The 23,505-nt window shown below is 42.7% G+C and overlaps 1 protein-coding gene across 3 annotated transcripts in view; it reads left to right on the top strand.

Annotated features, from left to right (window-relative positions):
* The window catches only part of CCDC149 (coiled-coil domain containing 149), a 107,964-nt gene that overhangs the window by 50,059 nt on the left and 34,400 nt on the right, over positions 1–23,505 (top strand). For all 3 annotated transcript variants that reach the window (XM_017866749.1, XM_017866740.1, XM_017866744.1), the window contains exon 4: positions 9,564–9,671. In XM_017866749.1, the coding sequence (XP_017722238.1) occupies positions 9,564–9,671 (108 nt within the window). The remainder of the gene's footprint in view (positions 1–9,563; positions 9,672–23,505) is intronic.

Here is a 23,505-nt window from a genome sequence, read left to right on the forward strand (position 1 = left end):
TGCTGACTGTCTCTGGTGATAGGCGTCTCTCTTTTCTTCCTGGTACTGGAGTGGGGAACACCTTCTCAAAGGGAAATGTATGCCTGCTTTTAGGCAGAAAAGGGAGTGTAGAGAACTCTTCCTGCATTTGTTGATTCTCAGTTGCCTTTAGCTCAAAAGACTTATGCCAAAGTGGCATCATTCAGGGTGGTGTATCGTGATTCCCTTCGTGTCCATCTTCTCATTTCTGACAGCAGGGAGAGAAATGGTATAGAATGGAAACTTTTCTCCCAAATCTGAAAGATTTAGGGCTGTCAAATTTGACCACCGTCAAATATTTGATCATTGAAAATAGGTTCCCTTAACATCATGGTCATTGCCAAATATGATCCATGATTACACAGATGCTCCTCAGCTTACAACGGGGTAACTTTTTTTTTTTTAAATTTCAGTAGTTTGGGGGGAACAGGTTGTGTTTGGTTACATGAGTAAGTTCTTCAGTGGTGATTTCTGAGAGTTTGGTGCACCCATCACCTGAGCAGTGTGCACTGTACCCAATATGTAGTCGTTTATTCTTCTCCCCCATCCCGCCCTTCCCTTCGAGTCCCCAGAGTCCATTGTATCATTCGTATGCCTTTGTTTCCTCATAGCTTAACTCCCACATATCAGTGAGAACTTAAAATATTTGGTTTCTCATTCCTGAGTCACTTCACTTAGAATAATGGTCTCCAACTCCATCCAGATTGCTGAAATTGCCATTATTTTGTTCCTTTTTATGGCTGAGTAGTATTCATAAAAACATAAAAACAGCAAAGCAACTGACCATGGAGAGAAGCATCTGTAGAACTTCTGTCTGTGATAACTTTGAGGACGCCTCTGGATATCAGCGGTGGCTGGTATCCACTTGTAGAGAGTTTTCCTTCTCTAGTTTGTGGGTGTGAGTGTGTGTGTGTGGTGTATATATATACACCACATTTTCTTTATTTGCTCGTTGATTGATGGGCATTTGGGCTAGTTCCATATTTTTGCAATTGTGAATTGTGCTGCCACAAATATGCATGTGCAAGTGTGTTTTTCATATAATGACTTCTTTTCCTCTGAGTAGATACCCAGTAGTGGGATTGCTGGATCAAATGGTAGATGTACTTTTAGACCTTTAAGGAATCTCCGTACAGTTTTTCCATAGTGGTTGTATTAGTTTACATTCCCACCAGCAGTGTAAAAGTGTTCCCTTTTTACCACATCCATGCCAACATCTATTTTTTTTTATTTTTAAATTATGGCCATTCTTACAGGAGTAAGTTATTATTACATTGTGATTTTGATTTGCATTTTCCTGATAATTAGTGATGTTGAGCATTTTTTCATATGTTTGTTGGCCTTTTGTATATCTTATTTTGAGAATTGTCTATTCATGTCCTTAGCTCACTCTTTGATGGGAGTATTTGTTTTTTTCTTGCAGATTTGTTTGAGTTCCTTGTAGATTCTGGATATTAGTCCTTTGTCAGATGCATAGTTTGCGAAGATTTTNACCTTTAAGGAATCTCCGTACAGTTTTCCATAGTGGTTGTATTAGTTTACATTCCCACCAGCAGTGTAAAAGTGTTCCCTTTTACCACATCCATGCCAACATCTATTTTTTTTTATTTTAAATTATGGCCATTCTTACAGGAGTAAGTTATTATTACATTGTGATTTTGATTTGCATTTTCCTGATAATTAGTGATGTTGAGCATTTTTTCATATGTTTGTTGGCCTTTTGTATATCTTATTTTGAGAATTGTCTATTCATGTCCTTAGCTCACTCTTTGATGGGAGTATTTGTTTTTTTCTTGCAGATTTGTTTGAGTTCCTTGTAGATTCTGGATATTAGTCCTTTGTCAGATGCATAGTTTGCGAAGATTTTTCTCCCACTCTGTGGGTTGTCTGTTTACTCTGCTGATAATTTCTTTTGCTATGCAGAAGCTTTTTAGTTTAATTAAGTCCCATCTATTTATCTTTGTTTTTGTCACATATGCTTTTGTATTCCTGGTCATGATGTCTTTGCCTAAGCCAGTGTCTAGAAGGGTTTTTCTGATGGTGTCTTTTAGAATTTTTATGGTTTCAGGTCTTAGATTTAAGTCCTTCATCCATCTTGAGTTGATTTTTGTATAAGGTGAGAGATGAGGATCCAATTTCATTCCTCTGCATGTGCCTTTCCAATTATCACAGCATCATTGTTGAATAGGGTGTCCTTTCCCTACCTTATGTTTTTGTTTGCTTTGTTGAAGGTCAGTTAGCTGTAAGTATTTGACTTTATTTCTGGCTTCTCTATTCTACTCCATTGATCTATGTGCCTATTTTTATATCAGTACCATGTTGTTTTGGTGACTATGACCTAATTGTATAGTTTGAAGTCAGGTAGTGTGATGCCTCCAGAGTTGTTCTTTTTGCTTAGTTTTGCTTAGGCTATGCGGGCTCTTTTTTTTTTTGGTTCCATATGAATGTTAGGATTGTCTTTTCTAGTTCTGTGAAGAATGATGAGGGTACTTGATGGGAATTGTGTTGAATTTATAGATTGCTTTTGGCAGTATCTTCATTTTCACAAGATTGATTCTACCTGTCTAAAAGCATGGGATGTGTTTCTATTTGGTTGTGTTGTCTTTGATTTCTTTCAGTGGTACTTTGTAGTTTTTCTTGTAGAGGTCTTTCATCTCCTTGATTAGGCATATTTCAAAGTACTTTATTTTTTTGCAGCTTTTGTAAAACGATTGAGTTCTTGATTTGATTCTCAGCTTGACCTCTGTTGGTGTATAGCAGTGCTACTGATTTGTGTACATTGATTTTGTATCGATCTGGGAGCTTTTTGGAGGAGTCTTCAGGGTTTTCTAGGTATATGATGATGTCATCGGCAAACAGCAACAGTTTGACTTCCTCCTTACCGATTTGGATGCCCTGTATTTCTTTCTCTTGTCTAATTGCTCTGGCTAGGACTTCCAGTACTATGTTAAATAGAAGTGGTGAAAGTGAGCATCTTTGTCTTGTTCCAATTCTCAGGGGAAATGCTTTCAACTTTTCTCTGTTCAGCATAATGTTGGCTGTAGGTTTGTTATAGATAGCTTTTATTACCTTAAGGTATATCCCTTCTATGAAGATTTTGCTGAAGGTTTTAATCATAAAGAGATGCTTAAGGGGGTTACATTCTGATAAACCCATTGTAAATTGAAAACATTAGAAGCTGAAAATGTGTTTAATACACCCAACCTACTGAACATCATAGCTTAGCTCAGCCTAGCCTACCTCAAACATGCTCAGAACACTTACATTAGTGTACAGTTGGTCAAAATCATCTAACATAAGACCTATTTTATAAAGTATAATTTATTCCATACTATACTGAAACTGAAAAATGGAATGGCTATATGGATACTCAAACTACAGTTTCTACTGTATGCATAGCTCTTTCACACCATTGTAAAGTTGTCAGAGTTTCATTAAATCAGGGACTGTATTTGAAAATCTCCCATTGGTTCTTATAAGTTTAGAAAACATGTTGCATCTGTAGTGTAAACCCTTCTGACGTATTTTGTGGCATTTATAAGGGAATTGGAATGGTGATAGAGGCAAGAGCTAGAGTTCAGGATGCAGTAGGGCTTAAAGAAAGGCTGCAAGATAGCTCCCCTCTCCCATGTGGCTAACCTCTCTCTGTAAGGATTCCTGCAAACAGTTGGGAAGAGGTTGGGGTGAGGTTCGACGGCTCTGTAAATTCCCTGGTCTTTGCCTTCACAACAACTGTCAGTATTTGTAGTCATCATCCCTGTCCAGAGAGAATTTCCAGGGCCTCCCAGTTCCCACACCAGGGGCTGACTTTGGTGAATTGTTTCTGCAGGCATCATTTGTAATTGGGGATTGAGTTGTTCCTTGACAAAGGAAGGTGTTTCAGAATGGAGAGCTGTCATATCCTTTTGGCCTTGAATCTCACAGCTATGTTTTCATCAAATCTCTCTTCCCTCCCTTTCCCATCACAATTTTAATAAACTCCTATCTAGAAAGAGTGACTTAAATATATGGATTCTACCACGTATCCCACTATATTCAACATTCCACTATCAGAGCAAAAATGTCAACCTTTAATGTCGGCTCTCGCTTGACCTGAATATTTAAAAGAGGCTTCTTTTTAAACCTCTTTATGTTTTGCTATTTATGCTGCCTCCTGCCCCCAAAAATTTAGAGAAAAGAATCTCTTGGTTTTGTTTTCCTTCCCTGTGAAACCCAGTCTTAGGCAGGCTGCCACTTTTCCCTGACATTTCCTTTACATAGTGCTGTTATTCTAAACTGATGGTCACAGAGTCCTTCTCAGTAACAGGGAGACAAAGCACTCTGCATAGCTGATAAATTATAAGCAGGCACCGTGTGTTAGCTTGATGGATTGTTATAGTGAATGTGTGTGAGTCATGGGTGTTATTTTTGGTCAAAAGAATCGTGTGAACTTTTCTCCTCTATTTTGAGCACTTTGAAATGTACTGCTTTCTTTTTTTGTTGTTCTTTAAGGTGTATGTCAAGGAATTAGGCACCATTATCAGAATAGTCATTTTCTAGTTTTCAAAGTTACTGTTTTGGAGTTGAGGAGGTGGAGGGACTGAATAGAAAAGAGTTGTGTGTTGACAAGGAATCTAGCCTGTTAAATGTAAAAGAAAATTACAGTCACCTGCTTTGAAGCAGTGGCGCCACCCCCACCCCACCGTACTCCAGGGGTCAAGTTTAAAGCTGGGGTAGATTTACAGTGAACTCACTTGGAGGCATTGCGATTTTAATAAACCGTTGTTTTGCAGCTAATGTAGAAACGCCTGGCTCTTCGTAGATTTCTTTTCAGCCAGGCTGCAGAGTAAATAATGTTCAATAATCACATCACTGGGTCTCTAAATAGCTGTTTCCTAAAGCAGCCCTGCCCTCTGTCCTGGTCATCACTGGAATTATCGACTGATTTTTATACCAAGTGTCTTCCTAGTTTCCACATCCCTGGGAAAACCATGTGAGCTCAATGCTTTTTAAAGTGAGGCCCAAGGACCAGGGCCAGGCTGCAACCTAATTGTTTCTGGTCCATGACAAGATACCTACAGAAATTGAGAGTAAGTGTTCAGAAACTTTTATAGCAATTTGATAGCATGGTTTTATGTTTGTTGAATCTAATGATACACACTTGGGGTTTTATCTTCTTGTCTTCTTAAATTTATTTGCCTAGTAATTCATTTTTATTAGATTTTACAAAAGTATTGATCTGTTGTGGATTGGAAAAAGAGAACTGGTCTTTCCCCACCAATAGATTGAGTTGTACTGGTCTACCAATACAGTAGCTACCAATGTAGCCACTGCAGTTACATTGGTCAGTGTTGTCAGGATCTTCCCACCTACTAGAGACTAAGGAAATACTGATTTAAAAAGGGAAGGTTAGGGAGGTTGGAGATTTTTTTTCCCTTGTCTTTTGTTACATTTTCATTGTTGCCCTTACGGACATTTCTTTGGGCCTCTCTTCTGCTAAATGAAGGTTTAGGTGGATTTTGCTGCATTTCCTCCAGATGGGGATGCTGAGATTCGCCTGAATGTGCAGTTGGCAGCCAGCTCCCAGACTGAGCAAGCGCTGGGCTACTCCTCCCGCCTCTCCCCAGGGATAGTCACTGCTGCCCAGTGGCCTGGCCCTCCATCTAGTAGGGAGGGATTATGTTTGCTGCCAGGGAAAGGATCAATGAGCTAATGTCTGGGGAATGTTCTGGAGTTCTGTGGAGGAAAGGCAGAGTCCACCCACCTGTGACACCTTGAGCTAAGGAAGGAGAGCTGTGGATGGAGAGGGGGAACCAGGAAAAGAAAATCAAGAATTGAGTCATCTCTTGACTTCACTGCAGTCCCTGTGGTCAGCCTGCTCTTGTGGCCTTGAGCTGTGCTTTCAAATGGAAGTTTTGAGATGTGATGGGGAGAGGGAGAGAGAAAAGCCTGTTTGCCTTTTCCTCTGTCTGGGACTTTTTCTCCAAGATATCTACAAGGCTCTCTCTCTCTCCTTTTTCAAGTCTTGACTTAAATGTGACCTTCTCAGTGAAACCTTCTGTGGCCCTTTCTTCCAACACATTCTGTTCCCTTTGCCTGCTTTATTTTTCTCTGCAGCATGTTATCATCTAACACATGGATTCATTGTATATTCTATTGTAATATAATGCAGTTAATGTAATGTCACCCATTCAATGTCAGTTTCCAAGGGTAAGGGTTTTATCTGTATTGTTTGCTGCTGTATCTCCAGGTCTAAAACAGTGCCAAGCAGATGCCAGGTGTCCAATAAATATTTGTCAGATAAATGAATGAATGAACAATCAACAGTGAAGGGGCAGGATTGCAAAGGAGTCAGCTGTGTCCAAGGAAGCCTTCACTCATCTACACAGCTCTGTTCACTGAGTGTTAGAGTAGGAGCCACAGGGTGGGCACAGTTGAGGGAGGTATCCCGCCTTTAATGAGTGCACACTGGATGCCGGGCACTGTGGTAGGCATTCTGTGTTCATTATTTAAAGATCAAATCACTATGTGTTGCTAGCTCCATCTTACAGATGGGAGACCCGAGAGATTAAGAAACTCCTGCTGGGTCATCCAGCCCAGGAAGTGGCATGATCAGAATGCAGCCTCATCTCTCTGATTCCTCCCATTCAGGGAAATTTCCAAAGACAGTCATTTGTTCACAGTGTCTCTTGTTTCTTTGCTTTCCTACCTACAAAATAGGTTTTGATTTTCCTCATCCATCACTAAATTTTTGTCTTGGGAGAGCAGAAATCTGGGAAAATTAGAACTCAAATATTACAAGATGGGAGCTTTGCAAATAGGGGCTGAAAATTGGATGGAGTTACTGAGTAATATTCTCAAATAAGTGAGTGGAGATCAGGGCTTGATTACATCCAGCCAATGGGGATGAATGTCTTTCTTTCTTTTGTTTTCTTTTCTTTTTTCTCTTTTCTCTCTTTTCTTGTCTTGTCTTTTTTTTCTTTTCTTTTTCTTTTCTTTTCTTTCTTTCTTTCTTTTTCTTTCCTGCCTTCCCTTTCTTTCTTTCTTTCTCTCTCCCCTTCCTTCCTTCCTTCCTTCCTTCCTTCCTTCCTTCCTTCCTTCCTTCCTTCCTTCCTTCCTTCCCTCCTTCTCTCTCTCTCTGTCTCTTTCTCTTTCTTTCTTTTTCTTTCTTTCTTTCTTTGACAGAGTCTCTCTCTGTTGCCCAGGCTGGAGTTCAGTGGCACGATCTCAGCTCACTGCAACCTCCACCATCCGGATTCAAGGGATTCTCCCGCCTCAGCCTCCACTGTAGCTGGGACTACTGGCATGTGCCACTACGCCTGGCTAATTTTTGTATTTTTTAGTAGAGACAGGGTTTCACCATGTTGGCTAGGCTGGTCTTGAATCCTGACCTCAGGTGATCCACCCGCTTTGGCCTCCCGAAGGGCTGAGATTACAGGCGTGAGCCTCAGCAGCCAGCCAGGAATGAATGATTTTCTATGCAAGTCTCCATGCCGGGCACTGGTTTCAGTCTTGGTGCGCGCTCTTATTATTCCTGATCTCTCCTGGTGAGAGCGCAACCTCCACACTCAGCTTATTGCCTCTTATTTTAAAAATAGTTATGGAGCATCTACTACATGCTTGGGAAAGGTCAGTAAAGACAATGAAGTTCCTTGCCCTTCATGGAACTTACGTTTTAGTAAGGAGAAGGAGACAAGGAGTCAACAGTAAGCAATGAACCATGAAGTAAATGATATGATATATTAACAGATGGCAAGTGCTCCAGAAAAAAAGATAAGGTAGCACAGGGGAAGGTTTCAGTATTAAATCAACCGGTCAAGACGGACCCTGTTGAGATGGTGACCTTTGAGCAAAGACTGAAGGAGGTGAGGAAGTGAACCAAGAGACTGTCTGGAGGGAGGGCATTCCAAGCAGAGAGAGCAGGGCGCTGTCACTGAGATAGGATCATGCCTGGTCTGTGTGGGGGACCACAGGGAGGTGAGCATGAGCTGGGGAGACCTGGCAGGTAAGACAACAGGATAAATGGGATAAGGCAGGTCAGCCAACATGTAGTCGTTATCTTTTCCCTTTAATTCTCTTTTTGGTACCCACCATAGGTGCATATTCCCCAAAGTTTTAGCATTAAAGTATTTGGAAATGTCGCCATTCCAGTCTGGCTAGTTCCCTAACCTCTCCGGATTTGGGTTTCTTCAGCTGTAGCAGGAAAGGATTCTTTCATATTAAGATCATCTCTAATATCCCTTTTTGACTCTCCTTGAATGATTTCCCCTTCCAGGAGGACTGTTTGGATTGCTTACTTGCTTCCTTCCCTCCTTTCTTCCTTCATTTATTCATCATGAACTTTTAAAACACTCATCGGTACCTGAGCACTGTCTGGAACAACGCACATGGAAGCGGAGGAAGCAGAAAGCAGAATCTCTGCCTTTCAGTGGCTTACAGTCTCTCCCTGCTAAGTTTCAATAAGAATGTGATAAGTCAGGTGAGAATTAGGGCAAGTCCATTAGCAAAATGAAAATAGTACAGGAGAACAAGAAGCCATGTGCGCGAGGAGGAATGTGAGTAAAAGGCTGGAGTAGGTAGCTAGATGGGCGACCAGGAATCCCAGGTTCAGGAAATATGGGAAAAGGATGAGGATATGGCAAAAGGTGTCTGCATGCTCTAGAAAAAGGAATGATGAGGCTGTGAGATGGAGCCACACTGAAAGGGGAGGCTGGCTGATGGATCGGCCATGGAGATCGGAGGGACCTGAATCCCAACAGGAGGCAAATCTTAAGGAAAGGATGATGTCATGAAGATGGGAATGAAAGGTGATTATCCTGGCTATTTAGTACTTCTCCCAGATGTGAGGTAAAATAAGGAAATAAAGAAGGGGAAAACCAGCCCAGGAAACTGTTGCGTTTCTTCTGGATCCTGATTTCAGAAATTGTTGCTCGTCACTGACCTCTTTTCTGGCCGCCCACTGGAATTGTAATCAAAATTCTAGGCATTGAGGTCACACACAAAAACTCATGAGACAACATATATTTGAAGAAGAAAAAAGCTATCTAAACAAGAAAATGAAGCTTTTTCTATATTGTTGGCCTGGCCCAAATTTTACAATTGAACTCTGTGTCCAGTTTCAAGATTTTTAGTGATAAACTCTCTCTCTTTTTTTTTTTGTTGAGCTGGAGTCTTGCTCTGTGTGGAGTGCAGTGGCACAATCTCAGCTCAGCTCACTGCAACCTCCGCCTCCCGGGTTCAAGCAATTCTCCTGCCTCAGCCTCACAATTTTTTTTTTTTAATGCAAATAAGACTGACTCTTCCATTGCTTGTCCAAGTGCCCTCTGTGAGCCATTCTGGAAACAAAAGAATATCCCCAAATTGAGGTTCATGGCCAACTTCATTTTCCTGCGTGCCATTGTAGTGGCGTGATTCACACACTGGCTGCATTCATATATGTGTTTACTATAACGGGCTTTGTGGGGTTCAGCTGGGGTTGGACACCAGCATCCACAAGCCCGATAGAGCCCTGCATTTATCTACTCCTCCATTTCTGATTCTATTTCATAATGTGTTGATATTTCTAGGCGAATCTTGCACAACTATTGAGAGATTCTCAGGACCGAAATAAACATCTGGGAGAAGAAATTAAAGAACTTCAGCAAAGGCTTGGAGAAGTCCAGGGTGACAACAAGGTACTGTGAGTATTTACAGGGAGAAAGCTCTGCTGCAAAACTGGGCATTCGAGGTTTATATATTGCACATTGGAAAAATGTAATGCAGCATTTGTTGAAAAGTTTGTTATAGATTTTTAAATTTATAATGAAAATTCGCAGTTTAGCATATCTTGCCTTTTTACATTCCCTTTGTGTGTGTGCATGCATGTATATGTGTGTTTCTCAGTGGCTCTAAAATATGTCCACAACCCATTGTGGAAGTTTCATTATGTTCAGCTTGGTGGTGAATAACACTGTGGTTGAGGGCAAAATAAAACCCAAATGTTATACTTTCCCCCTTATATACAAATAATGGATTTGTGGCTCAGATGATTTGGAATTACTCGCATTCGGTTTTGAATTTTAAATAGTCATCCTACTAATTATGTTCGCATAACCAATTTATTTTATTGCTAAATTTGGCAATTTGTATGGAACATTGCTCAAAATCCACTGCTTGGTATTAATCAAACTCCCCTGTTGGCAACGTTAATTATAAAATATGAACTCATAAACTCCCAACTAAATGTGTGCACTCTCTCTCCCAGCTGAAGCTACGAACAAAAGTACAATTGAGAAAGGAAAGAAAAGCTACCCAAGTTTAATTCTGTCCCCCAAAATCATTTCCCATTTTGCCAAGATTGATTCATTTCCAACTCCTTGCCAGAGGCGGCTTTTGCAACAGAGATGGCTTTGAAAGTGGACTCAAGAAAACTATAGTGTGTGTGTGTGTGTGTGTGTGTGTGTGTGCGCGCGCGCGCGCGCGCACGCGTGGTGTGTTGGAGGGGAGCAGTTCTTAGGGAACTGTTTTTAGATGTTACCAAATTGCTTGACAAATGATGGTGACTTTCATCATTGCTGGGAGTTAGTTGTTGGTTATTAGAAGGAGCCATTTTGAAAAATGCTCACTCTTTAAAAAATGCATAGAATTGCCTGGGTCATCCAGAGAGCTCTTCCGTAACAAGACATCAGAGAGAGTGCTGCATACTGCTGGCTTGAGAGTCCTGACTTGAGGGCATATATACATCTAGTAAGCCTTCTTTACACAGCTTCTTCTCCACTTAACTGGCCTTAAATTTTTTTAACCTCTTGGATTTAACATAAATTTGAAAACTTAGGCTTTACTATTCCTGGTCATGAAATAAAGGGTGGGAAAGAATGTGCAGGAAAGGCTCTAATTAACACTGGACAAGCTAATCTGGCCCCTTGTGTGGTTTTATGCATCATTAAAAGGATTTAAGCTCTGTAACCTAGGTGTTTGGTCAATAATTAAAGGACAGACCTTCTTACTCACTTCCTCAAGCGATAGCAGCAGGGCAAGATTTGCTGGAGAATAAAACAAAACGTATGCAATAGTTTTCTTTAAGCCCATGAGAATACTAGAGGAGTTTACAAACCCGTGAAATACTGAAACATATTTAAGATGTGACTTCTGGAGCCGTGACTCTTCTTGACTGACTGATAACATATTTTTTCTATTTCATTTTTTTTCCTGAGCTGCTCCTCCCCTCAACTTTCCTAAATGTGCTCCTGTCTCATCTTTTGGTCACTTTCAATTCTTTTGCCTTTTAGGTATGAGAATTTTAGAAATTGACGTTTGCAACTGACAGTTCACGGAAACAAAGCGAGAGCAGCCAGGCGTGGTGGCACACTTATAGCCCCAGATAATCCGGAGGCTGAGGCCGGAGGATTGTTTGAGCCCAGGAGGTTGAGGCTGCAGAGAACCATAATCATGCCAGTGACCTCTAGCATGGATGACACAATGAGACCCCATCTCTTTCAAAAAGAAAGAAAAGAAAGGGAGGGCATGTATGTGAATGTGTTAGTGTGCGTGAGAGAGCATGTTTGTGTGTTTAACACTGACCACAGGTTGTCACAGTCTGAACTTTGTGATCTGCATGCTCTCTGGGTCTTTATTCCTGTACCTGGGCACATTTATCAAACTTTGTCTTCTCACCTTAGGTTTAGAATTTAGTGACTCCTATTCATGGCCTGTGAAGAAGTTTGCCTGCCCAAAGGGGCAGGGGAAGATGTTCTATTGTTCAGCAAACCTCCCCATTTCAGTATCTGGCCTCTCTCCCTCAAAAAAAAAAAAAAAAAAAAAAAGTGTAACTGCAGTGAGCCCCAGAGATTCCATTTATTCTCATTTGCCTCTAAAGTTACAGGGCTGGTTTATTTTCAGGCTCGTGTGAGTCACGATCATCCTTCCCCCATCCCTCACCTAGAGGCCAGATTACCCGTTCCATAATGACACCAGACTTTCTTGAGAACCTCGGAAGCCCCTGTTCCCAGGTTCCTGTGGCTGTGTGGTACAGAATGAGTTAAACCTTCAGTTTTTTTTTTTTTTTAAATTAAGGCACTTTCTACTCCAACTCTTCCATTACTTTCTGCATTCAGTTCTACCTCTTGGTGCGCTAGGCCTCCATGATCACGGTGTGCTAGGCCCCCATAGTCTGACCCCTACTGATTTCTACAGCCACATCTTTGCTCCTGGTCACTTCATACTTGAGCCCTAGAGCACTAATTTCAGCCCCTTTGCTGAGCTACACTGCCTGTAGCCACAGGACCTTTGCACCTGCTGTTTGCTCAATCTGGAATACTCTTCCCCTTTACTTCTCCTGCAAGCTTCTGCTCCTCTCCCAGGTCGTAGATCGAATGCAGCCTTCTCCAGCTCTTAGGCATTAGTCCCGTGCAGCCTGCATGTCTTGCTCTGCCCCTCTGCTCACACTTGTGTGGCACTGCCAGCCCCAAGGGGAAGCTCTTTGAAGGCTGAATTTCCATCTATATCCTATAAATTAGCATTCTTAGTTCCTGATAGGGAGGTATTTTATAATCTCTATTGAAGGAGTGGAATGGAATAAACGAATGAATGAATAAAGGGAATGAAAAGAAGCAAAAAAGGATTCAAGGAAGAGGAAGAGAAAAAGAAAAAAAACATGCAAGAAATAAACAGACCAACTGCCATCTGGCTGTCATCAGTACTTTGTGGAGTGAGAAGCAGTTTAGAAATTTGGAGAAAGGAACCTTCCTTGAAAATTACAGTTAAAGATTAACAAGGTTAGAGGAGCCCTCCGGGAAAAGGAGGGCTCACGAAGCCACACGTTACCCTGGAAAAGCTTTGCAGAAAAGCAAACTGTCCCAACGGAGGGGGAACTAACCCCAGATACGTCTCTTTGAGGAGCTTCTGTGGCGAGAGCAGAGGGTCAGTTGCTGAGCCTTGAGGGGCAAAGGATAAGTGTCCTGCTCATTGGCTGGTTCAAGTCTGTTAAATTCAAGAATACTTAATAATTGTTGTTTTTGGACTCCTAACTCTGAGGCCAAGCAGCAGGGCTGATGGCGTCATTTTATGAGTGACTGTTAAAGTGGAAGATTTTTATCTCTGAGTTGCCATTTTAACTGATGACCCTCATCCATATTTTGAGAAGCCGAGATTCTAGATGTTAAGTACATTTGAAAAACAAGGTGATAGGAAATTACTTGCCTTGGATATTTTAGGGTAGACTAATTTTTCCATTTGTTCAACTAGAGCCTTGTAACCCTGTGGGCCATAAAGCATTTCCAAACAGCCTCCTGAAAGATTTGTTGCCACCCTGGCTTCCAAGCAGCTTAGCTCTCCCATGGGGCAGGGGGCAGCATTCTTGTGCCAACATGGGCATCCTGTGAGGGGGGACCTGTGTGATCGATTACCTCCTGCGATCTCTGTCCAGTGCCCAAGAATTTCTCAGGCTCCCAAACTAACACAAACTTCCAAGCCAAACCAAATGAGAGATGTGAAAAGGGAAACCTACTGGATACCCTCGCCTTCCTTAAAAATTACAGTTCTTAAAGATTAACAAGGTTAGAGGAGACTTCTGGGAAAAGGAGGGCTCACGAAGCTATGCATTACCCTGGAAAAGCTTTGCACGTTGCCCAGGGCTCTCAGTGTATCAGTTTATAAGGAATGAGGAAAGACTCAGGCAGTGCTGGGGCCACAGAGACAGCCGCAGCTCCCCTTGGCCTGCCCCAGAGGTTGGCCTGTTCCTCTTCTGGGCATTAAGAAAAGAACAGATTTAGGAAAAGGGGATCAGGAGGAAAAAAGGGGTCTCAGAGAATTTAAGGATTAGTAGGTCAAACAGCAGAACTAGCAGAGGACATCGGAATCACAAAGACGGCAGTCCTTCCTTATCTGGGGGATACTTCCCAAGACCCCTAGTGGATGCCTGACACCTGGGTTAGTGCAGAACTTGGTTGCCATCCATCAGAGCCCATTTGTCTTCATATCTTCTACCTACAAATGTAATGCCATTTCCATCTTCACCGATCAGTTAGGCACTCTGGCCGTAGCTTTTGTAGTTTTGAGGTGCAGCAGCTAAACTAGCACAGATTTCTTTCTCCTTCTTTACAATTTCATGGATAGAAGATTGGTTCTTATTGTAGATCTTAGCAACCTCAGCATATGATTTTTTTTTCCTTAAGTTGAGAACTTTCACCTTTTCACTTAAAAGAAGCAGTATGTAGCTTCTCTTTGGCATGGCCAAGTTGCCAGCATCACTGCTCTTGTGTTTGGGGTCATTGTTTTTTTATTTTATGTATGTATTTATCTATGATGGAGTCTCGCTCTGTTGCCAGGCTGGAGTGCAGTGGTGCAATCTCTGTTTGGTGTCATTCTTTTTTATTTTATTTATTTTTTGAGGTGGAGTCTCACTCTGTCGCCAGGCTGGAGTGCAGTGGTGCAGTCTCAGCTTACTGCAACCTCTACCTCCTGGGTTCAAGCAATTCTCCTGCCTGAGCCTCCTGAGTAGCTGGGACTACAGGCACGTGCCACCATGCCCAGCTAATTTTTGTATTTTTAGTAGAGACGGGGTTTCATCATGTTAGGCAGGATAGTCTCAATCTCTTAACCTTATGATCCACCCACCTCAGCCTCCCAAAGTGCTGGGATTATAGGCATGAGCCACCATGCCTGGCCAGGGCATTATTAAGTAAAATAAGGATTCCTTAAACACAGGCACTGCAATACCATGACATGTGATCTGATACCTGAGATGGCTACTCAGTGACTAAGGGGTGGGTAGTGTAGACAGCATGGACCTTGGACAAAGGAAGGATTTGCATTTCTCCGGCAGGGCCAGGTGGGATGGACCAGGACACGAGTGCATCATGCTACTCAGAACGGCATACGATATAAATCTTATGAATTTTTTATTTCTGGGATTTTCCATTTAATATTTCCAGACCACAGTTGACCACAGGTAGCTGATACCAAGAATTAGGGGGACTACCATTCCCTGAAGCGTGTCCTGAACCAGCTCTCTGAAAGAAGAAGCCTGACTTGTAACATTTTGCCTTTGCCAATGTCTGTGTGATAGATACTGGTGCCATGACAAATGTCAGGTTACCAGAGTGAAGTCACTGAACTTGGAAATATTTGGACTCCAGGAAAAGAGAGCTCCAGCCTGCCTCTGTGAAGTGGAGCAGTGTAGTGCAGCCCAAGAGGTCCACCTTTTAAAATTGTCAGACCCAGGTTTATGTTCTCGTTTTGCCAATTATTGTCTGTGGCCTTCGGCAAGTCAGTTTTCTCTCCAGGCCTCAGTTTCCTCATCTGTAAAGTGACAATAATAATACTTCTCATAGAATTGTTTAATCGTTTATTCACATCATTTATTCCCCACGTAATTGTGCACTTCCTACATGCTAATTAACATCCTAGCGGCTAAGGACACATCAAAGAATAAGAAAGACAGGGTACTAGCTCCCATGGTGCTGATATGCTAGTTGGGGAGTAGATAATAAGAAAATAAAATACATAAGTAATTTCATCAGAGAGTGCTTAGTCTGAGAAGAAAAGAGAACGGACAATGAGATTTAATGATTTAGGAATGGACTTGCATGCAATATCGTTTGTAAAGGGTGTTGCATGGTTCATAACACCTAGCAAGCACTTAACAGAGGGTAAGTGTTGCTGTTGTCTTTAGCACAACATGCACCCATATTGACTTAGAATCCACTTGTGCAAGAATTCCACCAGAATCTTAAGATCTTCCTCTCTATTGATAAGCTATTTCCAGTGAACTAGATATGTCTCCCCCCAAGTAGAGACAATGATCCTGGTGAGACACCTGGCATGTGGCAGATGGATCCCCAAAAGTCAGCCCTCCTAATCACCAGCCTCGACTTCGCCAGCATCAAGCATTATTGCTTTGGTGCTGAGCTCCTGGGAACTTTCTTGCGTTTTGTGTGCCCCTTGTGGAATAAGCATCTAATAGGATACGTCAGAAGCAGCAACTCATGTTCCCATTGGGACAGATGGCAGTTGGTCTTCTTGTCTGTTGGCTTTAAAGATTATGGCACTTTTGTGCAGAAGGCCAATAATACGGTGCGATGTGTTCAAAGGCAAGGAAGTTTTCGGTAGGTGAATGCTCCTACCAATGTCATACATTTATACTTCCTGGGCCTCTGCTGGCAAATTTAAATTTAGCTGTTGTGATATTGCATAAACACAGGGTTTTGCCCTTAATAATGAGTTTTGTGTTACACCAGCTGAAGGTCTTTAGGTACCTCTGTTTTATCTGGCGTTGGTGCCATAAAATGATAGAGACCTTCTGTGAACATACCTCTATTGACATGGGACTTTTGTATGAATTTGGTGAGCAAACCAATTAAGATACAGCTACAAGCCAATAAAGACAGACCAATGAGTGTGCAGGTGACTAATTAAAGTACACTTCGCTAAAAAGGAGTGCTCAGCTGTGGATGTTTGTAATGGTCCAGGATGAGGGATCAGGGAGCTCTTCGGAAGCTGTTTCACTTTATGCTTCAAAGGGAGCAGAGAGATGTCCTAACCTGCAAGAAACTGAAGTGAAGATGGCACTCTAATGAAAAGCTCGGACCTTGGGGCACTATGGAAATTAATTATGAAGAATTACAATGAGTGAGAAGGGGCCTTCACCGCACCCCGCCTCCCTGCCCTATCATGTCTTGTTCTACCTGGGATCTTGATTATGAACTATAGGCAATGCTCAGCGAGTCCAGCAAGCAGCCAGTCTAGTTCAGCAGTCTCTCATGTTTTATTTGTAAGTGAATTGGATACACTTGGTCTTCAGATACCTTATTTGAGCCTGCCGTGGCTTACATGAGCTCATAGTCTGGGTAGACCATGTGACCAAAACAGCATGGTTTTCAGATATTCATCCTATAGACTGTGAACATAATTACACTTCCTAGTGGATAAGTGAAAGATATCTCTGCCCAAGACTTGTTTTATCATACACCATATCCAAATTACACACTAAAATAAAAGTAAATCAAAGCTTCTTTAAAACTGCTTGATGCGACACTAAAGATTTTGACTCTGGGAGCAACATGTGCTGAACTATCTGACAGTAATTCAGGGGCTTCTTAGCTGTGTGATCTTGGGACAATTCCTTGACTACTTCGTGCCTTAGTTGTTCTCATCTGTACAATGGGGATAGCATTAGTACTTGCCTCATGGAGGTTGGTTCAGTGCAATTCATTTCAACACGTATTTGTAAAGGATGGACTGTCTGGTCTAGGGCTAACAGCAAACAATATCAGTGAGTCTCTGCTCCCATGGAGGCTTCGTTCTAGTGGGGGCAGATGGACAGTAAGCAAATAAATCATATTTCACAGATTCCGAGATGCACAGTTTTTCCCATTTGGACATCTCTGATACAGTCGGTGTATTGTGTAGTTATGATTGGCATAACTACCTCTTTTTAGAGCTGCACAGTGGTGGCTCTTAGAATTGATGGAGTCTTATATTTGATAAACTGTGGTATAATATGTCAGGAGGTGATAAGTGCTAAATAAAAAACTAAAGCAGGATAAGGGGCTAGAGAATGCAGCTCAGGTGGGGCAGGGATGCTGTTTATATCAGGTGGTCGGGGAAGGCCCTCTGCTCATGTGGGTGACACAGAACACTGAAGGAAGTGTGGTGGGAAGGGTCGGATATAGGGACGAGGGGTGTGAAATCCAAAGACCCTGTGAGGGGAGCGAGCTTAGGGAGTCAGGGGCTTGGTGTGGAAGGCATGCAGTTTGCCTTTTGTGAGGATTAAATTTAAAAAGTTCTATAAAGCACGTGACATAGAGCACATTCTCCAGGGGAGCTGCTGTGTAGGAATTGTTGCCACAGTTATGAAGAGAGGCAGCACAGCATAGACTTCAGAGCCCTGAACTTCCAGGGCTCAATTCCTGACTGCCATTTACAAGATTTGTAACATAGGCGAGTTCCTCCACCTCCCTCTGTCTCAGCTTCTCGTGCAAATAAGGATAGCAACAATACCTGCCAGGGTGCTTGGTGGACTTAAATGGGTGAATGGGGATCAGCACCTAGGACAGTGCATGGCATGGCACATTAGTGCTAAGTGTTACCTGGCCAAAAGCTTCAGGCTCAGGCACTGTGGCCCACTGATTTTATTTTATTTTATTTTTATTTTTTGAGATGGAGTCTCGCTCCGTCACCCAGGCTGGAGTGCAGTGCGTGATCTCGGCTCACTGCAACCTCTGCCTGCAGGTTCAAGCAATTCAACTGCCTCAGCCTCCTGAGTAGCTGGGACTACAGGTGCACACTACCCATGCCCAGCTAGTTTTTGTATTCTTAGTTGAGACAGAGTTTCACCATGTTGGCCAGGCTGTCCTCAAACTCCTGACCTCAAGTGATACACCTGCCTCAGCCCCACAAAGTGCTGGGATTACAGGTGTCAGCCACCACACCTGGCCTGGCCCACTGATTTGTACATGGTTCCCAGTGGGTCACGGTGCCCTCGCCCTGAAGCTTTTGGCCAGTTCACACTGGCCTCAGAGCCCTGTGCCAGCTTCTCAGGGGGTTCTCTCCACTGTAAAGAGGAGATGACAGTGCCTGCCTCTGAGAGTTGTGGGGAGCACAGAATGGGGACTTCCTATTTAATAGATCTGAGAAGCATTTGAGGACGGGCTATGGTTAGCCAGACACGGTTGTGGAGGCCAAGGTGTTTCAGTGCATTTGACAAGCAAGGTTCATGCCATGATGGAGCTGACAGTGGGGTGGTGTACACAAGCAGATGAATGTGATTATTTCTGGTAAGTATGATGAAGACAGGGAGGCAGGGCAGTGTGGGTTGAGAGTGGCTTAGGGGTGAATGCCTCTGGCGATAATGTGCAGAGAAGACTTCTCAGACAGTAGAGATCTGATCTGACCTGCATGAGATAAAAGAATTGGGTTCTGGACAGACCTGTGAGTGGGCTCTTCCAAAGGCAGAGGAAGTGCAAAGGCCCGGGACAGACATGAGAGTGGCATGTTTAGGACAAGGGAGGGAAGCCGGCATGGCTGGAGCACAGACATAGGGGGATGGTTAGAAATGGGGTCAGGAGGCAGGTGGGAGCAGGTAATGTTGTGCCTCTTCAGCCTTAGTAGAGGCTCTGTGCGGATCACAGTGCTGTGAAGAGCCACTTGGGGGTATCTATCAGTGGTGTAAGGAAAACTGCTAGCACATTGCTTGCTTGGACTACATTGGGAGCTTGTTAACTGGGTGACATCCATATACACACTAATGACTGCGTGCGTGATGATCTCCAGGGTAAGAGACAGAGGATGAAAACTATTGTTTTGATTTGTTTTAAGTGACAAATTATTTTGTTTGAAACTAAAACTGGAATGTCATATAAATCTAGGAATTTGGACTCTGGTGTACACAATAGGTGGCCCACTTGGAGCCTTTTTAATCTCTCACGTCCAGTTTTATTGAAGGTATTTTCAAAAGGTAAGGGGACATTTGGAGAGGATGTGGAGGAAACTAACAGGAAAAGTAAGGAAATAATAGGCAGGGTCTTGTTTTTGAGTTGCCCAGCACAGTGCCACTCCAGATGAATGTTTAATAAATGCCTTTTGGTGCTGACCTCTCCCCAGGTGAGCTATCTACAGCAGTACATGAGGACTGGGGGCAAGGAAGGGCTAGCCTCCACTTCCTGTTAATGATTCTTTCATTTGACCCTCTCAATAGCTCTGGCAAATTGACAGCCACTGTATAAGAACTGTACCTATACCAACTGTAACTGGGGATTGCACTTTGAAAGCTCATGAAGTTACATGGACAGTGATCATTGCATTGTATCTTCCCATTGTGGTAATGTGATCTCCACAGATGGAGTTGTGCAGTGCACAGCCTGGGCAGCCATACATGGCTGTCCTGCCTACAAGATAGATTTTATCCTTTTTAAAAAAAAAAAAAAAAAAAAGTCACATGTAGCCCACCAGCGTTAGAGAGCTTGCCAAGGGCACATAGCTAGGATTAGTAGAAGCTGGATCTGAATGTAGATAATACCCAGAGAATAGCTGCTCCTGCACCTGGCTGCCTCTCACTGTTAGGTAAAACAGATTCAGGTAAATGAAAATAGGATGAGGTAGAGAATGTTGAGGACTGTGGGAGACGAAGGCTGAGAAGAGATCAAGGAAGGAGCAAGTCATTCCGACTTGGAAGGCCTGGGCAGGCTTCATGGAGGACGGATTGAGCAGGCTCTTGGCAGAGTTGGGGGCAGGGCACCCAGAAGCCATTTTACCACATTGTTTTGCGGCCATGTCCCTCAGCCACTTCCCAGCTGCAGCTGCACCTCATCCACAAGCTGACGACTCACACCCATAATTCATTCATAAACATTTATTTCTATCTAAATCAGCAACTGAATGCGTCTATTGGTGGTGGCGCGGGTGCTGTGCAAGGCACTGATCCACTTTGTGGGTTGGCACAGGGAGGCTGGCTGTGCAGTTTTGATGGCGCTGTTTGAGGAAATTAAGTGCCCTGAGCGGTTGCTTCATAGCCATTTTCCAAGGTGGAAAATCAACATCATTTGCCTGCACTACACAGATAAGGTTGGCTCGGGAGCTCTGCTTTCTCTAGCTTAGAAGAAAGGTCGACTTCCCTAGTGGGCTTCTGTGTGGGGAAACATACATGGAGGAGGAGGAGGATGATAATTACAATAATCATAAGAGCCCCTAACATTTATTATTTATTAAGCACATTGTATACTCCAGGGCCTGCACTAAGAATTGAAGAGAAGTCCCATCTTTTCTTACTTAGGGTTAGGTTCTGAAGTCAGCACGTAAGAGGCAGAAACTTGTACATAGCCAAAATTCCCCCGATTGTCCTTTGAAATTGTCCAAAGCTTTCATGGTGTATGTATGCTTCGGAATAGTGGTATCATGTAAAAATAGAACAGTGTGACTTTGCATAAATATATTATCAGTCACCCTCTCCCCCTCACTCTCCAGCAGGGATATTGAGCATAGAAATTGGGAGAATCGCCTAATGTTTTGGTTTATTTCTCTCTCATCCTCTCTTCCCTCTTCTATTTAATCTCCTAACTTGTATATATGAGTATTTGAACTCCCCTGAGTTCAGTGTTCATTTAACTCAACCCTGCTCTCTCACTTCATGCCTACAGCACTTCTCTGAGACTACATTTTCACTGCTATATTTTTACAGAGGAGGATACTGAGACTCCAAGAGGTTCAGACAAGGTCCTGAGGTTGCACAGCTCACAGACTGTGGGACCAGGATGCAGGCCCTAGGTGGGCCAACTCCAGCGCACACCAGCTGTCAGCTGGGAAGGCAGGAACTTTCTCCCTGGGGCTCGGCTGTCTCCCCTGCGGTGACTTCTTAGACCCCCTCAGCTGACTGCACTTGAGCTTTAGACCCAACTAATGATCCAGCTATTACCAACTTGGGCCTCACTTTTAAAAATAAGTGTTTCAACCAATCTGGCCCTGAGATTTAACAGCCGATATTGTATGCACATTAAACACCAAATGATTGTTAACGTATTTATTGAAGCTTAACAGGCATCCAATATATAAACGATGACTCTCTTATATGGCTGTCAGACCTCAATAAACATGTTTAATAATTAATTGGCATTAAGCAAACATAATTGTGTAATTCTAAATTAAGTGCTCAGTGAAGCATATTGAGAATAGAAAACCACAGTGTTTTATTACTTAAAGTTCAGGCTGTCAGTATGGCTTTTCATAGACCAAGAAAAATACCCTGCTTTCAAAGACACAACCTGAGCCTCCTGTTGGCCTTGTACTGAAAGCCAGGAGTTGTCTTGTTTCTAGACCCTCAGATCTGATAGACTTTTTTTTTATTTGTCTTGCTGTTTGCCTTCCTGTGTATCCACTTTTGGGATTCTGATGTCCCAAGCCAAGAGTTGTGTGATGTAATAGAGTTTTTGTATATCAGCTTTCAGTGGAATTACCAGTTTTGCTACAAATTTGTTCTGTAAAGTCACTGCCAACTACTGGATTAGTGAATACCGAACCATTGCTCCTAGGAGAAATGCAAGGTTAGGTTCCTGTAAGCCTCTGGTCACAACATTTTTGTCAACTGATCGATCATAACCTTGTTTTATGTGTGTCTCTGTTTAACATCACCTTATTTGACATATACGGTTAATTCATGAACATTGAACTGAGTTCAACAACACTGTCACTCATGCCTGGAGGAAGCTTCTGTAACACACATATTGTCTCCATCAGGCGCTTCACAGCCTTCTTGCACTGATAACACTAAGTGCAAGCATGTCCAGCCCTTCAGCACTATGTGTGGGGGCCACTTGAAACAGCAAAGTCACCAATGAAAAGCACAAAAATGTGACAAATGTGGTGACACTCACTAGATCATGAAAAGGACATTTGTCTACAGTCCAAGGGCTGAAACAGGAAGGCAGAATGTGGCCTTGTTTGACCTCCATGGGAATGTGTGTGTCAGGCGACTATAATTTTTTGCCACTCTCTGCGTGTCTGACAGTGACCATGAAAGCACTGCAAATATTGATTTTGAGATTAAAAATAAATTTCAGCAAGTAGGCAGATTCACAAATACAGAATCCATGGATAATGAGGATCGCTTGTAACCAGATTCCAGGAAGTGCAGCCATCTGCACATCTAAGCATCCTGCATCTTCTGCCTGCCTTTGCACGGTCTGTTCCACCTGCCTGGGACACTGTCCACCCAGTCCCAATGGTGCTTTTGCTCTTGGTAGGGACACAGCAAGTATTTGCTGAGTTCAACTGAGTAGTTTTCAAACAGGGACCCAAAGTAAGTGTCATTTGAAAATGTACTTTACTTTTCTTTAGTCATCATTTCTTTCAAAGTTCCTTGCTATTATTTATTATTTCAATTTAGTTAATATTCTTCCTTGGCTTAAATTAACTTCCTATCTCTCACCTGCCCATAAATCCTTCAGAGACTCTGAAAATTAAGCCATTTTCTCGACTGGCAATGAATCCCTTAAGATTCATGCAGGAACAAGGAAAAGCATGCCCCCCACGGGCACTCCTGCCTGGGTTGGATCAGTGTGACAGTGAAAAACTGTCCTCAGGCTCCCGTTCATATATGAAACCCATCCACATCTGCCCTATGGGGAGGCGTGGAATCAGATTAAACCTCCATAAAAGAAACATTGGAAAGCGCTGCCATAACTTTTGAAAGTCACTCTTCAGTGGCAATCATTGGAGTTGTGATGGGCAGGTAGGGGATGCTCTGAGACCATTGGGGTCTTCTTGGGCCTCTCACACAGTTTCCATTGCAGCCCCACCTAGAAGGTTTGGAGCTGCAGGTGGATCTTGGCTCTGGAGTCCAGTAAAGCTATGGGTTCTGCAGGGATCTTTTGGAAAATTATGTTTTGGAAGACTGCAATTTTATTCCTGAGGATTTTAAAACATAAATAAAGGCATATTATGAAATTCATGCAGTGAATGACTATTTTAAAAGTTAGAAAGTAAAAAGCAGATAGCAGCAGTCTCACCATCAACAAAATATATGCTTTTTTTTTTTTTTTT

This window comes from Rhinopithecus bieti, unplaced genomic scaffold, assembly GCF_001698545.2.
Source record: "Rhinopithecus bieti isolate Rb0 unplaced genomic scaffold, ASM169854v2 scaffold_1599, whole genome shotgun sequence".
NCBI classification, from domain to species: domain Eukaryota; kingdom Metazoa; phylum Chordata; class Mammalia; order Primates; family Cercopithecidae; genus Rhinopithecus; species Rhinopithecus bieti.